The sequence below is a fragment of the Paralichthys olivaceus genome, chromosome 16 (assembly GCF_024713975.1).
Source record: "Paralichthys olivaceus isolate ysfri-2021 chromosome 16, ASM2471397v2, whole genome shotgun sequence".
In the NCBI taxonomy this organism is placed as follows: Eukaryota; Metazoa; Chordata; class Actinopteri; order Pleuronectiformes; family Paralichthyidae; genus Paralichthys; species Paralichthys olivaceus.
The window spans coordinates 782,995-806,500 of NC_091108.1; the positions used below are offsets into that span (position 1 = coordinate 782,995).

The 23,506-nt window shown below is 46.6% G+C and overlaps 3 protein-coding genes across 9 annotated transcripts; 1 reads left to right on the forward strand and 2 right to left on the reverse strand.

The window, feature by feature from the left end:
• Positions 1-494: 494 nt before the first annotated feature.
• On the reverse strand, positions 495-8,016 carry cldn15la (claudin 15-like a). 2 transcript variants are annotated; one of them, XM_020110209.2, is made up of 6 exons: positions 7,450-8,016; positions 2,758-2,927; positions 1,444-1,608; positions 1,282-1,363; positions 1,076-1,189; positions 495-959 (listed from the first exon to the last, which is right to left on the reverse strand). In XM_020110209.2, exons 1-6 carry the CDS (start codon positions 7,485-7,487, stop codon positions 878-880), a joined length of 651 nt encoding a protein of 216 aa, XP_019965768.2. In that variant the 5' UTR covers positions 7,488-8,016; the 3' UTR covers positions 495-877. The 2 variants fall into 2 exon arrangements, with proteins under 2 accessions (XP_019965768.2, XP_069367586.1); XM_069511485.1 differs by lacking the exon at positions 7,450-8,016 and having other exon boundaries at positions 495-829; positions 874-959; positions 2,758-5,283.
• crfb16 (cytokine receptor family member B16) lies at positions 5,383-15,348 on the forward strand. Of its 2 annotated transcripts, none has more exons than XM_069511460.1 (7): positions 5,383-5,739; positions 6,355-6,484; positions 8,029-8,219; positions 8,568-8,692; positions 8,941-9,088; positions 9,494-9,645; positions 9,988-15,348. In XM_069511460.1, the coding sequence occupies exons 1-7, from the start codon at positions 5,682-5,684 to the stop codon at positions 10,282-10,284; spliced, it is 1,101 nt and encodes a 366-aa protein (XP_069367561.1). In that variant the 5' UTR covers positions 5,383-5,681; the 3' UTR covers positions 10,285-15,348. The 2 variants fall into 2 exon arrangements, with proteins under 2 accessions (XP_069367561.1, XP_069367562.1); XM_069511461.1 differs by having other exon boundaries at positions 5,384-5,739; positions 6,358-6,484.
• slc39a6 (solute carrier family 39 member 6) lies at positions 13,173-22,916 on the reverse strand. 5 transcript variants are annotated; one of them, XM_069511410.1, is made up of 13 exons: positions 22,875-22,916; positions 22,413-22,603; positions 21,084-21,335; positions 20,365-20,950; positions 20,007-20,163; positions 19,500-19,604; positions 19,244-19,413; positions 18,921-19,115; positions 18,273-18,357; positions 17,573-17,974; positions 16,940-17,020; positions 16,612-16,802; positions 13,173-15,650 (listed from the first exon to the last, which is right to left on the reverse strand). In XM_069511410.1, exons 3-13 carry the CDS (start codon positions 21,284-21,286, stop codon positions 15,501-15,503), a joined length of 2,325 nt encoding a protein of 774 aa, XP_069367511.1. In that variant the 5' UTR covers positions 21,287-21,335; positions 22,413-22,603; positions 22,875-22,916; the 3' UTR covers positions 13,173-15,500. The 5 variants fall into 5 exon arrangements, with proteins under 5 accessions (XP_069367511.1, XP_069367509.1, XP_069367510.1 ...); XM_069511408.1 differs by lacking the exon at positions 22,875-22,916 and having other exon boundaries at positions 22,476-22,666; XM_069511409.1 differs by lacking the exon at positions 22,875-22,916 and having other exon boundaries at positions 22,177-22,666.
• Positions 22,917-23,506: the final 590 nt, after the last annotated feature.

Sequence of the window (23,506 nt, forward strand, 5' to 3'; positions counted from 1 at the left end):
TGACCTTAGACAGGGAAACATGGAAAATGTCCTTCTTGTAAATAAAGCTAAATACTGTGTACTGTGTATACTTTAACTTTCATGTACAAATATAAATCTATACATACCCGGTTTTTATTTCTACATATGTATATTTTTTATTTCATTTTATTCTTACTTGATTTTTATATTGTTATATTTATACCTGCTCTCTCCTCTTTCTCCTCTTTCTCAGGAGCTCTGTGACGTTTGAATTTATCGACCGGGTTTAATAAAGTATTTCTGATTCTGAATCTGTTCAGGTCTCGACCTCATGATGTGAAGTCAAACTGAACTGAACCGACACAGAAGAGGTCGGGACCTTGTTGTTCATCCCCGACTGGGACTCACTGTTGATCACCATCAGCTTCAGTTATTACAACAATAAACTCTCAATGTTCCTTCAACTGCGTTTGTGATGGAACAAAATGAAAATGTCACACTGCAAACAAGCACATACAAAAACACCCACTTCATTATTTTGTCATACAAACTTTATTCAGAGAATGAGATTCATTCCAAACAGGATTAAACAAACGTTAGAACGTCTCAGCAACAATCATCTCTTCCCAACGTTTCTTAATTTCACCACAAAACTCTTTAAAAAAACTTTCTAGTTCCTAAGACATCGGTCAAAATGCTGCCGGACGCACAGCAGAGGGCACATTGTGAAGAAGTGTGTGTTTGTGTAGTTTCAAACAACCTGAACAACGAGAAATCTTTGTTATAACAGTTTAAAATAATCAGGACGGTTACAGTTTGGAACCTTCAATATAAGAGCACAGGTAGTACAGTCTGTGTGTGTGTGTGTGTGTGTGTGCGTGTGTGCGTGTGTGTGTGTGTGTGTGTGTGTGCGTCATTAGACGTAGGCTCTGGCTGTATCTGGATCTGACTTTGCTGTTACGGTGTAAACCTTCTGTGGTGGTTTTCCATAGTAACCTCTGAAAAACAAGAGACACAGTGAGATCATCATCATCGTCATCATCTTCATCATCGTCATCATCTTCATCATCGTCTTCATCATCTTCAATGAATCAGAGAGAATGTGTGTGTTTACCTTTTCTTGTCTCCAGCTGATGCTCGGCTGCAGGCGGTGCAGAGAAAAGCTCCGCCCAGTATGAACAGAGAGGCTCCTCCCCATCCCAGGAACAGACCAGTACCCAGCTCGAACCTGTGAACACGTGTCAGAGTGAAACAGCCATGAACACATGAAACCGCTGTTAAGATATGAAACAGCTGTGAACACGTGACTGGTCCACTCACCTCACGCCACCGTAGAAGGGGTCGTTGAAGTCCTGAACGACTCTGTAGGCGTACCAGGAACAAGCTATCATACAGCACAGACCTGCAAACACACATTTAACCATCGACAAGCAGCCAAACAGGACCTGTTGCATGTTTCCGTCTGAGCTTCGGTCCACTTACCGGCGAGGGCGGCGAGGATTCCTCCGGTGAAGGCGATCTTGGCCTTCGACTGGTCGGTGGCTGAGCCGATCTTGATGCACTTGACTCCGAGCAGAGCCACGATCATGGAGCAGAGGCCCAGCAGCAGAGAGATGATCATAAGGGCGCGACACGCCTGCACGTAAACTGCAGAGAGGCAAACATGTTACCACGTCTCCACTGAACACGTCAACACACCGAATCATGGACAGCATATATGTGACACACGACATATATCAAGAGCGATGTTGACATTTGTGAATTTCCTCTGCGGAGGATCAGTAAAGGCTCATCTGATCTGACACAGGTTCCCATTCATGTTCTATTTTCACATCGACCGCTGCCTGGACACAGATTCGTGTCTTCTCTGGTCCGTCAAACCAAGTGTTGTGTGTTGGAGCTCATTAAAACCAGGTTTACTTCTTAACTTACAGAATATTAATCATATCAAGATTTTAAAATACGATGACAAAACATGGGTTGAAGTTTGGAGAATTTGGGGTTTGACACAGAGTCTTGTGCACAATGGTGTAAAAGTAAATGAGCCGAATGAACAGAAATGAAAAACTGACTTCCTCTTTCCCTCCATTTTACTGTCAGTGGAGGAGGAAGCTCAAAATGGCTGCCAGAAGATAAGCGAGGAAGGAAAAGCAATTCACAAAAAAAAAATGTACTCAACATGGATTAATTATAAAATGAAGATATTTAGAATCACGTGAAGACGACGAGAAGGTCGTGTGTTCTGTCCGACCACTGACTGACCTTCAGTTCATCTTCAGGCGGGAAACTTCTGGCTGTAAAATCCAACCTTTAGACGACTGACTCAGAAAACGGCTCTAGTTTCTGTGCCACAGGCGCGATGAGACATTAATGACTTTACCACATAAAAAAAATATTTAAATGTTTGAGGACAAAAACGTTTAAGTCCTGAACTCTGCTACAGTCCTGCTTCTCGTTCAGGAACTTTCTGACCTCACGTAGAAAAGGACGGACACTGACTTTAACGAATCAGATTTGATTTCTTCCACAGAATCAGCATAAAGATCTAAAACAACAACAATTTAGGGGGCGTGGAAAGAACGGTTAACGAGGTTTGTTCTAGAACGAAGTCTAATTTTTCTAGTTTCCATCTCATGTGTGTTATAGCTTGTCGATGCCTTTACATTCTTGAAAATTTGAAAACAAAAACAAACATCGAAAACCTTCAAATAATTCTGCTTAAGCTCGATTTTTCTAGCAACAAAACAGCAAAATATAGAAACAGTTTTTAGATCTCAGTAGGTAAATCTCTCTTACTGGGGAGGCCGAGCAGCGACTCAAAGTCCCGACACTCTGCGATACCGGCGCTGTTTTCAGCACAGGAGTGCCACAAGTTTTCAAACTGCCTCTGCGAGATGATGACGGAGCCGGAGACGGAGGATATCTTCCAGGAGTCGTTGGCCAGCGAGGCTCCGACGACCAGCCAGCTGAAAATGCACATGATGAAACCAGTCGCTTCCACAGCCGTCGACATGATGACAACTTTTCCAGAAAACTCTTGAGATAAAACAGCAGAGACCCTCCGAGGGAGTGAAACACAAACAGAAGCCTTTAAAACGTGTAACGATGTGAAGAGGTCACAGGGCCTGGAGTCAGGGCTTCACTTTGGATCGTTGGACGCTCTGGTCTCCGTACTTCTTGTTAATGAGACGTCTGTGGCTCTAACACGAGGACTTTACACTCTGACAGGGGCCATAAACCGCTGGGAGCCGCTCCCTGTTGTTCCCCCCGCACCGCCCACCTGTATTGATCACGGTGATGATGACAGTGAGTCTTCAGACACACCTCAGATAACCTGAAACAGTCCTGCTTGTCCTTGACGTAGAAAGCTACAGAAAACAAAGCTGCAGAAATTGTCTTGTGGCAACGAAAGTCCAACAACACAAACAACGTCCTGGAGAAACGTCCTTTGTGCTCAGGGCCTTGTCCGTCCATGATGGTTCCTCCTCTTCCTCTTCATCATCATCATTCTGCTGCCTGAAGTATTCGCTTGGCAGATCATCTTCCTTACCGTCTGATGGCGATACTGAGTCTTGGTTGTCTCATCCTGGTTGGTGGCCGTGACCCTCACTTGTCCTTACTCTTCGTGTCCAGCCTCAGGGTGCTGGACTTGGGGTCAAAGCCTCCGAGCATAGTGACTTGATATCAGAGTTATTATCAGCTGGTATGTGTCGATGGCTCGGACCTCATTCTTTCCCTTCAGCCTCGGCACCTTTTCCATTTGCCTGTGGGAACCTCAGATATTTGCTGTTCCATCGTCTTCAGTTCTGATCGAGTCCGACCGACATTCTGATGTCGTTGTGTAGATCCTGTGGCGGCTCGGTGTCGATGTCACTGCGGCTGATGATTGTCTCACTTCAGAGCCGGTATTCTTGGCCTCTGTCTGTGATGATCTGACCGGAGGGTCGGAGGTTTGACCCCCTCGGTCTTCCTCATTCATGCATGACAGTGTCCTCGGGCAAGAAACTGAACTGTGTGCGACTGATATGTTTGCAGACAATTTACCAAACACTAAGAATTCTGTAATTCTGTGCAATTCATTGAAATAAGGTTCATGTGTGTTTGCACGGAGCTGAAATAGAAACTGAAATCGAGTGAGAGGATGTTACCATGAAACTAAGATAAAGATTTTTACTGCGCTGACGTTTCCCCCCCGGCTGCTCGGTTTCATCTGACGCTCCACTTCCACAAACCTCCATTTGAAGTTCATCCCTCACATTCGTCCTGCAGCTGAGAAAAGGAGAAGTCGGCTGTGATGTGTTTTAGGAAGTTAAAGGACGAGAAACACTATAATGTCCAGAAAGTGTTCAGATCCTCCCCCACTGTTCACCCTCGCCCTAGAAATGACACGTAAACGTCATCAGTGCCGTTAATCTGAAACTGTGGATTTTGGCAGATTAATGACGTGTGACCTTCTGACATCTGTGTGACCTTGAAAACATGGACGGTAAATGAATCAGCGGGAGAAACACCAACGTTGACAGTCACATGAATGTGTTCGGGCAGCGACAGACAGATGTGTTGTGTGTCTGCAGGTTCCAGGGAGGTTGTGTTTTATAGTTTTATGGCTGGTGACCGTTAATGTTTGCTCATCATCAGAGTCCAAAGTCTCTTCTCTTCTGAATGAAGCTGAAAATAAAGATCAGCCTGAAACTCACAGAGGAAACGAAAAGAAAGTCTAAAGCCACAGTAACTACGAATAGAAACACATGTATGTGTTCTTATGTCTTTGTACTATTGTTATTGTATTAAATCAAATATTGATATGAATCTGTGTATTGATCATTGATTTTTAAAGTATTTGTCTTATTACAGACGTGTCTTTTATTACTAAACTACTTTACATCCCTCTCCCTCACATTGTTTGAGGAGGCTCTGCTTAGTTTCCGCTGATCTGTCAGAGAATCATTTGTGGATCTAGATGTTGAGAGGACTGATATTCATGAGTGTGTGTGATGTGGTGCAGTTACTGATGAATCACATTGTGACATAACGCAGAAGATATTAAATCAGATATACTCCACACGTCAACATGAGAAAGCTGCAGTGTGTTACCATACGGAAGAACTGGTTTTACAGTTACAGGCTGAGCTCCGCTCACAGAGTGACTGACAGGTGAGCAGGTTCATCCTCCTCCTGAACTCTTCAACCGCTGGAGACGTTCGACACAAACAGCGTTTCTTAAAAGTCTGTGATCGTGTGGATCCGTGGGTTTTTACATGATAAACACTGAACCTGGATCAGAGTGAAATATGTTCTGGGACAGTGATTCAACTCACACCAACACACACACACCAACACACACCAACACACACACACCAACACACACCAACACACACATCACCAGGTGTGTTATGAGGTCAACCTGTCACTTCACCCAGAATGTATTGACAACAGGTCAGACCGGCTCTGCAGCTCACGATCCAGCATCCTGACGCTCGGCAGCTCTTCAGACGCTCACATGTGAAATCTGCCTCTCGTGTGTTCGAACAGCTCAGAGGGAGAAATAAACTCTGACACCTTCACCGTGGATTCCAGGATTTCAGAGGGATTTCTGGACAGGACTCTGGATTAAATGCTGTTTTCTGGGACAGTTCTCCTGCAGGTGGTTTTGGACATGGTGGACCTGACCAGAGACCAGAACTTCGCCCTCCTCTTCCTCTGGAGCTAACTGCGTGGTCATGAGCCCGAGGAGGACCGTGAGTCTGCTGCAGATGTTGCTCGTGGTCCTGCTGGATGGTGAGTTCACCGTTGAGTCACTTTCACTTCCCACCGTTCCAACACGTCGAGGAAATCATTGAGCAACAAGCACATTGTAGAATCACTAAATGTAGGATATGATGCGTTGTGTTGAGTGATTCTTCTGACGTCCACATGACTCCAGAGTCTCAGAACACGAGCGTCGTGTTACTGACTCTGTCTTTGCTCACAGCTGCTGCTCACCTACATTCTTTTACAAACAGCTGTTGACAGACCAGATGTTATTAGAACAATCTGCGACTAATCACCAAATAGTTTGTGTTGACACCGGCACACACGTGCCCAGTGTACGTGAGCGGTCACGTGATATGTGCTTTCATCCGTGTTTGTGTGGACGAGGATTAAAAAGCAGTTTTCAAACATAAAATCATAAAATCAGTCGTGAGGACGTAGCCTCGGTGTTGTGTTAGCGTCCATTAGCTCAGCAGGAAAAGGTCCTCTGACGATGATTCATGGCTTCTGGGGAAACGTCCAAACACGATGAGCTCCATGTGTGAGCGGTCGTGAGGTTCTCACGTGTTCTCCCATGATTCCTGCTGTGCAGCCTCTCCGCAGTGCGTGTGAGAGATTTTTAATAGAAGCTCGTTGTGACAGCAGGGGTTTGGACGCTGTCGGCTCCCGACGCAGTCTCCATGGACTCTACAGAAATGAGACACACTCTGAGGTGGCGCCCCCTGCAGGCTTCATGCAACACTTCCATTCTCTACTCGGTCCAGTTCCAGGGGTAAGTCGTTATTATTTCTATTCACTACAGCACAAACTGTGTATTAGTGTGCCACTGAGTCCCAAATAAATACATTCTTTTGTTTGTTCGATAACTTCATTGAGCTGCTGGTTATTAAACTGGGGGCTCTGTTCTCGGCTCTTTGCGTGTACAGTTGCACTGTAACCTGACAGTGCAGTAACATGTTAGTGAAATATTCAGTCCTAGAAAACCTGGAGAACAACGAGGAAATACACAAAAACCTAAAGATCTGTTCTCGTGTCGTCAGACTCTGAACACCGCCCCCTGCTCACAAAAAGATCCCTTTATTTATAACTTACTATCAACAGTTCCGTATCGCTGTGGACGACCGGACGCACCACGTCACGTCCACTGGACTGTCAACAAAGGAAACTTATGTCAGGCAGGTTCTGTTCTGGAGTTATGATGATATGATCCTTTGGGTTTCTGGATGTTTCCTTGTGATGCACATCTAATATACTGATATGCTCAGAAAGTGTGACTCACACTGAATCTAAAAATAATTGCGTTGTGTTTTGTGTTGATATTTGAGTTATGATCCAGAATGTTGACACACACTTCAGTCAGTGTCAAATTAGCCTGATCGACTTGATGAACTAAACATAATGGACAAGAAGAACAACATCAACCTGCGAAATAAAAACCCAAAGAAAAGCTCCATCTGGAAATGTGTCGTTGATCTGAACCAACAAACGTCATAATGGAGTTTGTTCGTGACTGAAGCTGCAGTAGTAAAAGTTTCATCAGGAACATTTTGCAGCGAAGTGGTTTGACAGGATGAAATATGTGAAACATGCAGCTGAAATTAACCTGAGGGTGTTTCTACATGATTTAATTAAGACTTCAATCAAACAGCCGCTCTAATCAATAATTTCAGCGGGTGTGTCTGTTCTGAAGCGTTAGTCACTCAGGAGTTTCTACTTGGATTAAGTTCAGGTACACACCTGTGGCTGTTTGGACGTCTTTGTCTTAAAGTGAGCATCAGTGTCTCTCAGTCTCAGTGTGGACGAGCTCAGGGAGCAGCTCCACAGACTGTCACAGCTGAGGGTAGTTGGCCAATCAGCTCTGCTGGATTAAAGGGGGTGAACCAGGGGCGGAACCCTCCCACTGTGGCGGGTGGCGGGGCCACCGGTCCCCCACACCCTCCCTCCTGCTGCCTTTTGAATCCAGGCAGAGCTGAGTGACCAACTCCGCTCAGCTGTGCCGGGAGCGTAGTTAATCTCAACGTACACAGTCACAACCAGTCGTGCTTTTATTTACAGTAAAACTAGAGTCAGTCTCAGCCTCCATACGTTTTATTACAGACATTTATGAAGTCACTGCGACCTTTGACCTCTGAAATCTAATCAGTTCATCTTTGAGTCAAACTGAACATTTGTACCACGTTTGAAGAAATCCCCTCAAGCCTTTCTGAAGATATCGTGTTCATATCGTGTGGACGGGTCAGACGCACGACGTGAAAACAGAAAAAACTGCATAAGCACGAGAACAAGTTAAATCTCTGTGTGTCTGGTTCCCTTCAGGGAGTTTGAGCTGACGGAGCTGAACGGCAGCTGGGTGGACGCTCCTGAATGCCAGCTGATTCAGCACACACACTGCGACCTGACCCTTGACCTGGGCAGCGACTCCGACTACAACGTCCACGTCAGAGCGCAGTGCGGGTCGCAGCCCTCAGCCTGGGCGGAGCTCCACCGACCCTTCAACCGCAGAGACAGTAAGCAACTGGTCACTCTCACACTGGACTAAAGCTTCGGTGAACTCTGACCTGTGGAATCTGCTTCACATTTGACACAGGAGGCCGTGCCCTCACGGAGCGTTCACACCAAACACGATAAGCCTACATACAAAGTCAAAGACGCAAACTACACGTCATCCACTTTGAAATATTTCAACTTGAGCGAAACATTTCTGAGATGCGATGTTGTGAAACGCAGTCAGTGTGAAACCAATCAGAGACAAGAGGAAGTGGAGACGCCTGCTATTCATTTACAGTCTGTGGTCAGAGCATGAAAATGAACGAATGAAGAAGTGAGGGTGTGAATCCTGTGAATCCTGTGTGCAGCCGTCCTCATGGTCCCAGAGATGAAGGTGTCGGCAGCGGTCCAGGGTCTTCACGTGGTTTTTGAGAAGCTTCCGCTCACTGCCGTTGTCATGGTGACGGTGTGGAAAACAGGCGATGAGCGGCAGGTCAGAGTTTTCATGTTTATCTCGTCCTCTCCTGTTTTCATCTTCATCCTTTCTTGCCCTGTGCTCGTCTTTCTCTTTTACATTTGAAACATTTTGTTGCTCAACATAGTGAAAGAACAGAAGCAGAACGACATCAGGGCAGATGTTTAACAGCATTTGTTTAATTGCTTGAAAAACCCAGACTCCATCTCTCTCTCTCTCTCTCTCCCTCTCTCTCTCTCTCTCTCTCTCTCTCTCTCTCTCTCCAGGCTAAACTCTACTCAGTGTCAGCTGAGCAGGCAGAGCTGGAGGTCAACGCCCTGGAGGAGGGAGCGAGGTACTGCGTCACAGCACAGACCGTCCTGGGAACACAGGAGCAGAGCAGCAGCACTGACGCCCAGTGTGTGTCCATTACAGGTACACACACACACACACACACACACACACACACACACACACACACACACACACACACACACACACACACACTCCAGGTCACTTCAGAATTTACATTTTTACACTTTCCCAAATGTAGATTTTTTAAATTAGATACAGCCTGAAGATATACTGTCCTCACTTCACCAAAAAATCTACTTCTGTGTTTTTCGAGAAAGTTTCACTTTGCAAAATGTCCCATTTTGAGTAAATGTCCTCCAGAAAAAGGTTTTTAGTAAATAACGTTCAAACTAAAAGTTTGAAGTGTTTAAAAATAAAAATGTATTTTTGTCCAAAGATAATTGTAAATGAACGGTAAAATTCATGGACAATCATGTCATGGAAGACGCAAAGTCCATAACTTACAAGTTGTCTCATTCCCGACAGGTCCAGAAGCCACGTGGACGAGTCCGACCACCGTGACCGTGACCGTCATCGTCATGGCCGGTCTCTTGGTCGCTGTGTTCTGGTCCATCGTTCACTGGCGTCCAAACTTCTGCCAAACATATTTCCATAAAGAGCCACTGCCGGACTCACTGGTCAGTTTAATGTCTCTGAAATACAAGAACCATAGAAACAATGTAGGAAACTGACTGATTCCATCCCACGTACAAAAAAGTTCAAAATTATATATATAAATAATATTAATTGGATGTTTTTACTTTCATTCAATCATAATAGTGCAGGTTCACAGGGAACGAGGGAAAGTGAATGAGTACATGGCATCCAGGCATCAAAACAGGATATAACACCCATGTAGTACTCCCTTTCACCACTAGGCTGCTGGGTCAATGATTCTTTAAAAAAATATGATTTAATCTGTAAACGACCTGTTTCAACCTTTCAGCTCGTTCTTTCCCTTGAATACATTTTCCTCACAGCGAGATGTTTGGGACGTTCATCACCGGATGAGCCGTCAGAAGCTGGAGGTCTGTGAGCGGACCCACGTGGTGCAGAGCATCGACCCCGAGCACCAGGCCTCAAAGACTGGCACTGCGCTCATGTCCCTTCTGGAAGAACAAAGTGGAGACCTCCTGCTCACTGTGGATGTTGTGGAGTCTTTCCACCGTCAAAGACCTCAGGACACGCTGCTGGAAAAGAAATGTGACGTCCTGGACGTGCAGGAGATGGTCGGTCGGGCCCTTGTTCCCAGGCAACACGTGCAGGCTGCGGATTGAGGCCCAGGTCAGCGACTCTCATCACCTCAGCAACTGACGTCACCTTGTCCTCAGGTCGTCCGTCAGAGGACGAGTCTTCGAAGCGTTTTTTAACAACACGTCTTTTGCTTGATTATTTTCCATGGAACTTTCCTCTGCTGCTCGTCTTCTTACTTTTGTCCACTATAGTTTCATCACCTTTTAATTTACCTCATTTGTTGACTGTGACTTTGTTTGGTTGTTATTCGTGAAGAACTCTGCAAAGGTTCTTAAACAAAGTTATACGTCTTGTTACGACTGTGATTATTAAATGTTTCTCATGTGTCTCTGGAGTTTTACAATTTGTGTCCCTTACAAATCCTGTGGAAAACAGCTGTGGTAGAGTGGGCAGCCCATTATCCAGAAAGTTATGGTCTGATCCCGGCTCTCCAGTCTATGATAGAGAAACACAATAAGTACTGTGTTGTTATTATTTTTTATTATGGCATAAACTTAATGTTTGTATATGTTTTATTCTCTTTAATTTATTTTCTTCTTTACTTCTCATCACTTTCGAACGATGTTATTTGATCTGTCGTCTTTGTATCAATCAGTTTTTTGTCTCTGATGATTCTCTCGTTTTTATTTGTCGTCTTTATGAATCTTGTTGTAACAGCTGTTTTGAAAAGTGATATCTAAATTATTATTATATTATTATTATTATTATATCAGTTATTATTATTGTTTCATTCATATTATTTGAGGTTTCAGTTGAGCTCCCCTTGGTGGTCATTAATTGTATTACACCAGTGTCCATGTTAGTTTGCGGAGCTCCTCCTCTCTGTGGAGGTTTGAGAGTTCCTGTGAGTTTTGTTGAAACTTTATGATGATGTTTCTAACACATGACATATGATGAGATTTAAAATAATAGAAAGACAAGAAATATCTGTTTGATCTACGCAGCAGAATTGATACGTTACTTCCTGTATATGTTTCTCCAGATGAGGTCCGGAACAAGTTCTGTGGACGTTCTCCAGAGTTTATTTTTCTGAAAATGACTCTTCAGCAACACCCTGTTTTTTTTAACCTGATGGTAGTTTAGTGACCTCTAGTGGTCAAATATGATCATGCATGAAATTGTTGTTGTCATAGAATAAAGATGCGTTCACCAAAAACCAGAAGTTTTATTGTCGGTCCACATGATGGTTGTGTCTCAGGTGCTGACTGTGGAAATGTTGGAGTGTTAACAAGCACAAATACAAGGAGTTCTCCCTCAGTGCATGATGGGAGTTCTCCAGCAGTCTAGACCTATAGCAGCATAACTAAGTGATGGTTCAGGACCTGATCCAGAACTTTAGACTTTATCAAAGAGGAACGTTTTAATTTAACTTTAAATGTAGAGATGGTGTCTGACTCTAGAACCCAGAGTGGGAGCTGGTTCCACAGGAGAGGAGCCTGGTAGCTGAAGGTTCTACCTCCTGTTCTCCTCTTACAGACTCTAGAACCCAGAGTGGGAGCTGGTTCCACAGGAGAGGAGCCTGGTGGCTGAAGGTTCTACCTCCTGTTCTCCTCTTACAGACTCCAGAACCCAGAGTGGGAGCTGGTTCCACAGGAGAGGAGCCTGGTAGCTGAAGGTTCTACCTCCTGTTCTCCTCTTACAGACTCTAGAACCCAGAGTGGGAGCTGGTTCCACAGGAGAGGAGCCTGGTAGCTGGAGGTTCTACCTCCTGTTCTCCTCTTACAGACTCTAGAACCCAGAGTGGGAGCTGGTTCCACAGGAGAGGAGCCTGGTAGCTGAAGGTTCTACCTCCTGTTCTCCTCTTACAGACTCTAGAACCCAGAGTGGGAGCTGGTTCCACAGGAGAGGAGCCTGGTAGCTGAAGGTTCTACCTCCTGTTCTCCTCTTACAGACTCTAGAACCCAGAGTGGGAGCTGGTTCCACAGGAGAGGAGCCTGGTAGCTGAAGGTTCTACCTCCTGTTCTCCTCTTACAGACTCTAGAACCCAGAGTGGGAGCTGGTTCCACAGGAGAGGAGCCTGGTAGCTGAAGGTTCTACCTCCTGTTCTCCTCTTACAGACTCTAGAACCACAGGAGAACCTGTGTTTTGGTAGTGAACTGATCTTTCTGGATGACACGGTGTTATCAGCTCTTTGACATATGAAGGTTTGATTGTTAAGGTTTTAAATGTGAGGAGCAGGATCTTGATCTTCTGGATTTTACAGGGAGCTGATGTAGAGAAGACAGGAGTAATATGATGTCTCCTTCTACTTCCTGTCAGCACTCTGCTGCAGCACTTTGACCAACTGGAGACTTTTCTCAGACTTCCTGTGACGTCCTGATAATAAAGAGTTAATCTAGTCTAGAGAACAAATGGACGAGTTTCTCAGCGTCCTCCTGAGACAGGATGTTTCTGATGTTCTTAATATTGTGCAGGTGGAAGAAAGCTGTCCTAGAGACTTGTTCTATGTGTTGGTCAAATGTCCTGGTCCAACATAACTCAAGGTTCCTCACAGTGGAGCTGGAGGACAAACTGACACCAAGGTGACTCTGTTCAGACAGTGATTCTCTGAGATGTTGAGGGTCAATGACAACGACCTCAGTCTGAATTAGAAGTAAGAAGTTCTGGCTCATCCAGGCCTCCATGTTCCTGAGACGTTCCTGAAGTTGAACTAAGTGATTCGATTCATCAGGCTTCATAGAAATGTACAGCTGGGTGTCGTCTGCGTAACAATGGAAGAGTCTGTGGAGCTTTCTGATGTGTTTCTTATCGTGATGTCTTGTTTTAAGAATCTTGTATCGGTGACAGATCTGAGGACTGTAACTTAAGACCACTTGAACTGTGTCTAATAAAGTGATTGTAAATTATAAATAGTTGAACTGTACCAGTTCCTCAGAGGAAGCATGAATAAAAGAGGAGCTTCAGGCAGGTGTTCTGGGATGGTGACGTTTATTTGATTTGAGGAATGTCACAGTGAGTCAACATGGAAGCTGCCGGAGGTTCAGTGATTCGACACAGAGGCGGACAAAATAACAGAAACACTGGTAAAAACAGCTCTGCAGAAAAACACAAGTTTGGTCTTTGAACGTAATTAAACGTGTTTTTTTGAATTGAATTCAATATTAACATATTTTCTTTACAAGAAATTTTACTGAACAAAACAAAACTTTTAGCTGCTTTCACGTGAAACTCACAAGGTTCTGTTTCTACATCCAAGCAGCGGAAACACTGAGGCTGCCGTGGCAACAACAGGTGACACGTCACAGGAAGTAGTTTTCAGAGTGATGATTGAACTGAATTCTGTCAAACAGCTTCAGTGAAAATAAGAAATATCCTGAATGCTGAGTATTTACTGCAGAGCCGTACGATTGTACTGTGACATCGTAGTACCCACCTGCTGAAGATCCCGTCATTAACACTTTACATTTTGTTCCACACACAAAAGAATAATTCACTTTACAAATATTCCCACATTATTAGTCCCCCCCCCCCCCCGACGCTGTGACTCCACACATATAACACATGTAACATACACACTGAGGTTCACGGCTGAACTGAACTTATTGATGAAATAAAGATTATTTTCAAAGTGTGTGAATCAACTTCTTCAACAAAAAACTAAGAAATAAGAACCTTTCAAACTGAGAGGTGTGTTTCAGAAACATCGTAACAGAGATCCACTGACTGAACTGGAAACCATCCGAGTCGAGCTGCCACATCAACTGTAACAAAACAAAACTGTTCTTTTAAGAACACACAGAACCGAGTTCCCCCAAATGATTTGCTGCGTTTTCCTTCATTCGATTGAATCTGCTTCATTTAATGGACGGATCTGATTCTGTTTTAACGTCCACAAATTACTTCAACTGTTCCATGTAGAAACGTGTAACATGATTTTCCTCCGCACGCGTCGGCCTGAAGCTGCTGACGTGCTTCAGACTCAACCACAGACGAACACGGCGGCTTCAGGTTCTCGCTCTGCGTCACCAGTGTCCGTCCGCTCAGGACGTCACCAGGTTTGTACCAAACCAATAAAGACCCGGTCAAACATTAGAGAGGTTTGACTCCCGTTCACTTCTGTTCCCTTTGGTGCGAGCGAGGAGGCGAACCAAGCAATTTGCAGCTTCGTGTGGTGAACTTTGACCTGCGATAGTTGCTTTGCATGTGTGACCGGGTGCTAACGTTATCCTGGAAACCATGGAAACCAGAACAATCAGCACCCAGTTCCGTCTGCCAGTACAGACCAATCACAGCCAGGCTTTTTAAGACGGGTCCGATACAATGACTGACGGAGGAGTGCGGCGTTGCAGCTATCAAAAACAGGATCAGGGCCCGCAGGTCAAAGTTCTCATGTTTCGCTGCTCTCGTTGTAGCTCGCCGACCATCGGTAACAAATGCTAATGTTCAGGCGACGCCAGGCTGCAGCGATATTTTCAGGGCTTTTTCTTCAAGACACAACGTTAAAGTACAAAGTCAAACAAACCGCGCTGACTTTCTTCCATCAAACCAAAAGATCACGTCAAGACTCCGATGTGACATGTTCTCAGAGCGTGAGGTCCAGAAAGGGACAGTTTGATCACGTGTTCTCTGAAGTCCCTGGTCACAGACGTCTACACTGACATGAGGTGTGTTCTGCAGAGCACTAACAGCTGCTACTCTCACAACAAACAGAAGGGGGAGCTCTCACCAGATCAAACCTGTAATAATAACTTCATGATTCCTTTATGAACATTTGAGACAAGTGAGAAACTTCAAATCTCTCATCACAACCTCCGTCACACTGAGAGGCGTTTGTGTTAAAGATTTGAGCACTTCAGGCGTCGACGCGAATAATGACCTGGTGTGACTGAGCAGCACAAAAAATCAGTAAAAAAACTAAGAAAAGGCAAAATCAGACGTAGTGACACTGTAAAAACATCCTCTCAGGTTTCACTGGATCTGTTGTAAATCCAACTAGTGCTAACAATGAAATGATGAAACGAGAGCAAAGAGGACAAGAAGCTGCCTCCTGTTTTTGACACAGACAAAAAAAACTATCTCAGTTATTTTTACAACTAAGCGAGAGCAAGCGAGAGCAAGCGAGAGAGAGAGAGAGAGAGAGAGAGAGAGAGATACAACGACCCTCTGATTAGAAAGAGAAAATGTGACCTAAATCAAGCTGACTGCGCTCGCTCCATCTAGAACTAATTAAAAACACGACACTACTCTTGTGACGGAGACGCAGCGGAATGCATGCGGAGCTCAGGGCTGAACTCCTCCCCTATCCCAGGTCCAGCTGGATTTTGTGCTCAAAAATGGCGATGAGCAGCATAATGCAGAAGCCCAGCAGGATGCCGGCGTTCTGCAGCAGGAAGAAGCCGCAGTGGCTGAAGCCGTGGTCGCCCGCGTCATTATGCAACATCTCAGGCACCTGAGAGGACAAAGAAGACAACGATGATGATGATGATGATGATGATGATGATAATAACTGTGTTTCCATCATAGGCTGTAAAATGTGACACGTGAAGCCAAAGCAGAGGGCGACTCCACGCGTTGTTTCTACAGAAGTCTGAGAAAATGACTTCTCACTTTATGTTCTGGTGAAACAGACGTCAGAGCGCGGGGACGGTCGTGGATAGCGATGTTTACAGCAGCGACAGTAACTAGCAGGTCAACATGGAGCATCACGACGGCCACTGAACTGAAGAAGAAGAATCTGCAGGAAACTAAACGCAGCGTCTGACAGGAAGCACGTCACCGTCTGACAGGAAGCACGTCACCGTCTCCTCGACTGGGTCGGATTTCTCCAGGTCTGTTTTACCAGCAGTGTAGGAGCATGGCCACAGGAGGTCAGCATCGGACAACTGGAGCTCTGCTGTGTTTTCCAGGCGGCAGCTGAGTCCGACAACTCACCTCCGCTGCTCGGTTTGTTTTTCATAAACTCCACACGTGTGTGTCTGTGTGTGTGTGTGTGTCTCTGTGTGTGTGTGTGTGTGTGTGTGTGTGTGTGTGAAGAGGACATCTGGTCCTGACGGCTGCTGCTGTTCTCAGACCTCAGTCAGACTTTAGGTCAAGACCTGTTGAGGCGACAGAACAGACGCTGCTGACTGAACGATAACGACCACACGACACCGAGCTCCTGTCCACGCCACGTGAACGGGCAGATAGAAAAACGGATTGAAAAAAAAAAGTGTGTGTGTGATTAACGAACAGAGGAGTCCAGCTGGTTAATGTTAAAACTAATCTCAAGGTATCTTGTGTTCAGAGTGTTACGACTGTTACGACTGACAGATCAGTGACGAGTCGTTTCCACTGTACGTCGATCATTCTGGCAGCTCGCTCACGATTGGCTGTGGCGTCTGCGGTGTGTTCAGGTGCAGGCGTTGACTCACCATGTCCACCAGAGCCACGTACAGGAAGAGTCCCGCCGTCAGAGCGAATATCCACATGGATACGTTTTCTGCGTAATGTCCGATCAGGATGCCGGTCCCCATGCCCAGGTAGCCCATCATGGCTGACAGCACGTTGTAAAGAATGGCCTGACGCACCGTCATGCCAGCCTTCAGGAGCACCGCAAAGTCACCTGGGAGAAATGACATCTTGTCTACTGGAACTCCAAACATCCTTTTGAAATATTAGATTCCACTTTTTACTGGAACACACAGTCACATATAAATAAGTACAAACTGTTTCATTAACAAAGGAGGTCAGAGTTCTTACCTAACTCGTGAGGTAGCTCGTGACAGAAAACAGCCACAGACGTACTGAGGCCGCTGGACAGACCCTCAGTGAACGCAGCCCCTGCACAACGAAACAAACCGTCATCACTGCTGCCACTGTGCCGGGTTCAAGGGGCCGGGCAGCGACGAGGCGTCCGATCAGCTTAATCAACTCAACTTAAAGGTGCAGGCAGAGAGAGCGTCCTCTGGTGAATGCAGCTCTTGAATAGGGACACAGCTTTTCTCGCCCTTTCTCAGAATGAGGCTAAACCAAACTAAACGTAAAGACAGGGCGGGCGGCGGCAGCAGCGCCGCAGCGTGCAGCCTCCGCAGCAGATCAGCACCAGAGGCCGAGCCCATCCATTAACACAATAAATACAATTACACATTGGAAATAGAAGAAATCAGTTTCTGATTGATCTCGAGGTGAAAAGCTGATAATGCTACGTTGGCATATTTGAGTTCATATTTCTTTAGAAGATTCACAACCTGGATAAGAAAACTCTGTGTTATAAAAAGTGCCACATGAACAGTTCACGGTAAAACATCGATGAGATCAGAGACTCAAAGCGAGCGTCCCTGCTCGTGGCGGAGCTGCCACCTGATATCCACCGCGATGGAAACACCAACTCACCGATAGCCAGGCCGTCGCTGAAGTTGTGCAGTCCGTCTCCCATGATGACCATCCAGGCGAGCGAGGCCACGCCGGCCCGCTGGAAGTGCTGCTCTGAGTACGAGTGGGAGTGGCTGTGTGGGTGGTGGTTCTGCGAGTGATGGTGATGCAGGATGTGGTGGTAGTCGTGGTGGTGGTGGTGCTTGCTGTCGGCCTGGCCCACCGTGTCATGGAAGTGGGAGTGGCATTTGTTCTCGCAGTCCTCGTCCGTGTAGGCGGCAGCGCCTGACGCTCGGCCGTAATCCTGCGGTGAGACCACGGACACCTGCGGCGCCAACATCACCTGCTCTTCCTCCGCCACGCTGCCGCCATGCAGGCTGCTCGAGTGTTCGGCAAACGTACCGGCACCGTTAGTCTCCACATCTGGAGAGTAGATTATAACAAAGGTCCACGACAGTTTGAAACACTAGGTGGCGTTATGAGCCATGTTCAACCACAAATGCAGACTTTTCATATTAGTCATATAATTTAGTTTACAGCTAAAAACACAATTAATTCAATGTCACTTTAACTTTTAGATTTCTTCTACTTCCTGTAACACTGCGAGTTTTCGACATTTTCACCAAAATCCCAGAGAACGAGAAGATCAGAAGAGATCCCGCCTCCAGCGTCAGTCCCGTGAATTCCATCCACAGCACAAAACACAGACGATGGTCCTCACCCTCCGGCGGCTTTAAGTCGGTCTCCCCCAGCGACGGCTGCTTCTCCGGGTCTGCTTTGTCGTTCTGATCCAATTTCTTCTGGACCTGTTTGGACGACAGAACATGACGTTCATCCACACTTCACCTGTTCACAACTTTTTTAGATGTGAAATATATTTATATATAACTTCAGTTATAGTGGGTATCGAGGTGATGAATGGTTTGTGTACAGTTACTAATAATAATATTTCATATCTAACGTCAGTTTGGTAAAAAATAGAGAATAGAGAACTTTCAAGTCATTTTTTCCAAATCATTCTGTTGTGGTGATTATTAATCCTGGATTTAATGTAGTTTTCAGCTCTGTTTTAATTAGACCCATATGGATTGTTGAGACAGATTAACATAAAATTTACATTTGTACATTTAAATCTTGTTATGAAACTGTAATGACATAGAAATGTAACTGAGGTTTGAAATTTTAGTCTACTCATAAACTTTATAATAAATAACTATAAATAAAAATACAAATATAAAGAATCTGATTGAAGAAAAGTATAAATACACCTGTTCTGCATCGTGTATTCTGTAAAGTTCGTATCAGCAAACACTGATATTGATGCGTCTGTGACTAAGAGTTATTGATCCAAACATCCTGAAGCTCTGACCTTCTTTTTCTTGTCCTTGTACATTTTCCCCAGTGTCAGGAAGTGTTCGATCAGAAACATGAAGTAGACTCCAGCCAGAGCCGTCAGGCCCTTCCACACCGCGTCCAGGTTTTCGTCGTGCTCGTCGTGGAGGTGAGGTGCCTCCATGTTCATCCCGGACTCCTCGTGGTGGTGGTGATGGTGGCCTCCCTGAGACTGAAGCACACGAAGTGAGCAGCAGAAACACAAGAGAGAAAGCAGCTGGAGCACAAACCGACAATGAACAGTTGGAGTAACACAAGCTACAGGAAGTCAGCGAGCTCCTCGGCACTGCGCAGACTCACGTGAGGGATGAGATGAAGGAAGGCGTCACCGCTCAGCGTGCCGACAGCCAGCGCCACCAGGAAGCTGAGGAGGAACTTGAAGAAAACTCTGTTCATGAGCGGGATGAGGACGACGCCGATGAGGGAGAGCAGGCTGATGACGGAGATGGAGACTAACCCGCCGACCCACGCTGCAACGCACGAATCACACGCCTGCGTCAGTCTGACTGATAAACTTTTTACCTAAGATGAAGTCAATCAAAAGTCTATAATTCACCTGTGGTGATGTTCTTGCTGCTCTCTCCACCGGTGCGCTCGCTGTGGTCATGGTCTGAGTTGTTGTGGTCACCATGGTGACCGTGAGCATGTTTATGTTTATGGTCTAGAGAGAAATAAGCAGCAGCTTCTTTATTAATGCTGAACAGTTGGTTTGGTCCGCTCAGGTGGTACCGGTACACACGCAGGTAAACGTCAACACATCACGTTGTCAGACAGGTGACGTCTGACATCATCATTACAGATGTGACATCATCAGAAATGCCTCCATTCAAATTAAAAACAACTTTATTTGTGCGGACAGTCTTGTGTTGTGTAAGATTCCAATTTCCTGAGATATCGCGTTCACAGACCAACAACCTGAAGACATAATGCCCATGGACACTTGCTGTCAATGGGGCGGAGCCATAACAAATGACTCACTGATTAATCAATAGATCATTTCGGCTCCAGAGGGCACAGCCTCGTTCAGATGGACAAAAACACACTGAGTATAAGTAAATCAAACCTCTCTCCCCGTGTTTGGTGTCGTCTCCGTGCACAATGCACGCTCCATAATCAATCTGGTTGAGGAGGGCGGGGCAGAGGTATCTGAAGTCTCCGAGGGTCACACCCACCTCCTGAGACATCCCATGTGAGGAGAGGATGCTGGAGACGTTCAGGCACTGCAGATAGAAACACAGAAACTGTCTTCACTGATCTGTCCGGGGAGGGTTTGTTCCTTCTCTGCTGCTTCACATTAAATCAGCACTGAATCTTAATGGAGTCAATAAACATACGTGACCTCTGAGAACATGTGAGTCGCACATGAGGAGGATCAGATCCTGATCATCACACAAATCTCAACCAGGAATTTAATGTTGTACCTCGACACTCTCCGAGCTGCGGTTTATATGGACGTGATCTTGATCATACTCTGGGTCGTGGTCGCCATCATCCACGCCGCTGACTGCAGTTGCTTGTGTGTGGTTGCCGGCGCCCGGCCTGGCGGCAGCAGCAGCTCCTCCTCTGGTTGGTGGACTGGCCTGTTCCAGGCCGCTGACTTGTTTCAGCACCAGCTGAGCGCTGTACACCGCCGTGGTGCCGACTTCCTGAGCTGCCACCGTGCTCTTCTTGTCGTACGGGACGTGATGGCTCTTCGTGATCTCCATCTTCTTCCTCAGCGTGCCGTCTGGATTTTCTACGTTCTTAGGGAACTTTCCGGGTCGCGAGGCCTCGGTGTGGACATGCTTCTGGTGATGCGAGTGGTTGTCATCAGGGTGGTGATGGTGGTTATGGCCTTCTTGGTGATCGTGATGATCGTGATGATGGTGGTGGTGGTGGTGATGGTGGTGGTGACGGTATCCTATTTGCTCGTGATGCTGCACCATAACGGCCCTGACATGATTCAGCCCCACGCTCTGTAAGAGCCGTTTCAACCCATCCAGGGAGATGGTGCCGTTTTCTCCGTATCTGTCAAGTTTAATAAAACATCACGATTAACGTCCAACGGTAACAACAATCATTTGAAGAATGTGACACTAAATAAGTTTGAACATTTCCAGTCACTTCACGTTTAAATTATTGACAGTATCCAAAGTTAAACCTGTTGAACAAAGCCTCCAGGTGCCGCCTCTGGCTCTGCTCCGCCCTCTGTGTGTCCACCACCGCCGACACTAAACTCATCCGGGCGTTCACCTCTGTGGTGGACTGGCTGCAGTCTGACCCGGCCGAAAAGTCACCGCCGGACAAACTCACGGCGAGGAGTAACATCACGGCCAGAGCGGCTCCACTCTTCTCCTCAGCCATCGTCTGTGCCGTCTAAACCAGGACTGTCACTGACGGGGAATGACGCCACCTTAACGAGGGAAGAATACAAGAAATGATCAGTTGGTATTTAATCAGCAACTGTTGATGAACACTTCATCGTTTCAGCCTCATTTTTAAAAGCGAAGGTGTCAAACATTTGCTCCAGTTTCTCTAATGTGAAGATTTTACTGGCTGGTTTCTCAGAAAGTGGACCTCATAAGAATAAGAGCTTATTTTACTGGATTATTATTATTGGAAGTTTCCGGCCTGGGGGACAATAACTCGTTCTTCTATTCTAACCTTGTGATCATGAGCTTCTTCAGCGGAGAGAAGGAGGAGCAGATGTTTGAATAAGCAGCAGAAACTTGAACGTGTCAACATTTCAGTAAGAGCTTTTAACGGACTGTGGTTAATCCTGGACACAGATTATCATACATCATGTCTTCGATAATAAGATTATCATCATAATCCACTCTGTGGTCTTCAATTACACGGATAGAAGAACTAGTTAACGGCTGTTCACCAGCTGTTAGTTAAGAAAGGTACTTTCTTCAAGCATCCAGCGGCAGAAACACACTGAACATACATTACACTTGATTTATACATTAGAGTTCACTTCTAACACAGTGACCACGCTGAAACTGGCCTGAGATGAATGTTAAAAAACTTTTACATTTAAATATAATCAGAGGAATTAAAAACGTGCAGGAGTTGATCCGGGCTGTTAAATGGTGTGTTTTTTGAATGGAGTCTGGCCGCAGGAATCAGAGCTAGTTCCCCTCCACCGATGCTAATGCTAACTCGCTTTAAAACAGAGGGTTAGCTCTGTTAGCTTCGTGCTATCCGCGGCTTTGCGCCTCAATTTCCCGGAGGGAGCGAACAGAGGGCACCTGCCGGGCGGCCCAGGCCCGAGCCCGGGCCTCCTGCTGCGGCGAGGCTCGGGTGACGAGTGACGGCGAGATCCAACCACAGACACCAGCGGCCGCGCGTGTCCGCCTCCGCCGCGGAACACGCGCTCGCACCGGGGTAAACAGAACCACGTTGGGGCTGTGCGCTCCGCACCAGCCCGGTGCCGTGTGCACAAAGTCGGCCAACCCGGAAACGGAGCCGTGCGGAGCGGACCCACCTCCCCGCCGCCCGGGCCGCAAACACCGGAACCAGAGGCCGTGAAACACCCGGGGCCACTCACTGTGAACCGGGCTGCTGCGCTCCGTCCTCTCCGGGAGACGTGTGAGGTCCTGACCGGGCCGAGCTGCTCTCATGTCCGGTAACCACGCTCCGGTGGAGGAGGGGAGGCGTTCAGGGGCTGTGGGAAATCTGAATAACAATGAGACAGTGAGAGACACAGAGAGAGACTGAGAGGGAGAGAGACTGAGAGAGAGGGAGACTGAGAGAGAGACTGAGAGAGAGAGACAGAGGGAGAGAGACTGAGAGAGAGAGACAGAGGGAGAGAGAGAGAGAGAGACTGAGAGAGAGAGAGAGAGAGACAGAGAGAGAGACACACAGAGAGAGAGACTGAGAGGGAGGGAGACTGAGGGAGAGACTGAGAGAGAGAGACACAGAGGGAGAGAGACTGAGAGAGACACACTTTGTCCTCAGGACGTCTTGTCTCCGTCTTCATCATTTAGAGTCAAACAGACCAGAAAGCTCCGGATGTGTTGGGGGGTGGAGACTACAGTGTGATTGACAGCTGGTATCGTCCATGGGTACAGGTGGCAGGTGTACGTGGGCGTGTCCTCAAGCTCTCAGTCAGGCTCCACCCTCACTTCTCCAAATATGGTTATTTCTGGTTCCAAAAACCAAGATGGCGCTGAACAAACACTTGAAGTCACTCATGTAAATCTCACGAGCCCCCCACGGGAACGTCAGCGCCTCATTAACCTTTGTGGTCACGGTGTGTCCGCGCTCCGCGGGCTGCACTTGAATGCATCGCAGGAGGCCTTGATGGAGGACAGAACATGTGACTGGGCTCTGGTGCCATGTGACCTGGAGCAGGAGTCAGGGGGAGAGGATTAGTTCAGAACTCTGGTTTAGTGTCGTGACGATCTGTGCAGGAGGCCTGAAGACACTTCACCGGGACAGAACCACCGGACTGATCCTCGGACCAGCTCAGACGGTTGGTTCGTGTCCTGGTTGTGCCGCAGGAACTTTCCTCACCCTGTCTGTAAACATGTTCGCCTCAACGTCCAATCACCTGCCGGATGCTGAAGGAAGCCTCGG

Bases quoted from the DNA above. Each gene is read 5' to 3' on its own strand.
- slc39a6 (XM_069511410.1), bottom strand. From the start codon at position 21,286: ATGGCTGAGGAGAAGAGTGGAGCCGCTCTGGCCGTGATGTTACTCCTC. The intron at 19,605-20,006 runs GTTTGATTTACT...ATTTCTCTCTAG, and splicing joins CACCAAACACGGGGAGAGAG to ACCATAAACATAAACATGCT. The intron at 16,803-16,939 runs GTAAGAACTCTG...CATTTCTCCCAG, and splicing joins CGAGCTACCTCACGAGTTAG to GTGACTTTGCGGTGCTCCTG.
- cldn15la (XM_069511485.1), bottom strand. From the start codon at position 2,974: ATGTCGACGGCTGTGGAAGCGACTGGTTTCATCATGTGCATTTTCAGC. The intron at 1,364-1,443 runs GTAAGTGGACCG...GTGTGTTTGCAG, and splicing joins AATCCTCGCCGCCCTCGCCG to GTCTGTGCTGTATGATAGCT. The intron at 960-1,075 runs GTAAACACACAC...CTTGTTTTTCAG, and splicing joins TCAGCTGGAGACAAGAAAAG to AGGTTACTATGGAAAACCAC.
- crfb16 (XM_069511460.1), top strand. From the start codon at position 5,682: ATGAGCCCGAGGAGGACCGTGAGTCTGCTGCAGATGTTGCTCGTGGTC. The intron at 8,220-8,567 runs GTAAGCAACTGG...TCCTGTGTGCAG, and splicing joins ACCCTTCAACCGCAGAGACA to CCGTCCTCATGGTCCCAGAG. The intron at 9,089-9,493 runs GTACACACACAC...CATTCCCGACAG, and splicing joins CCAGTGTGTGTCCATTACAG to GTCCAGAAGCCACGTGGACG.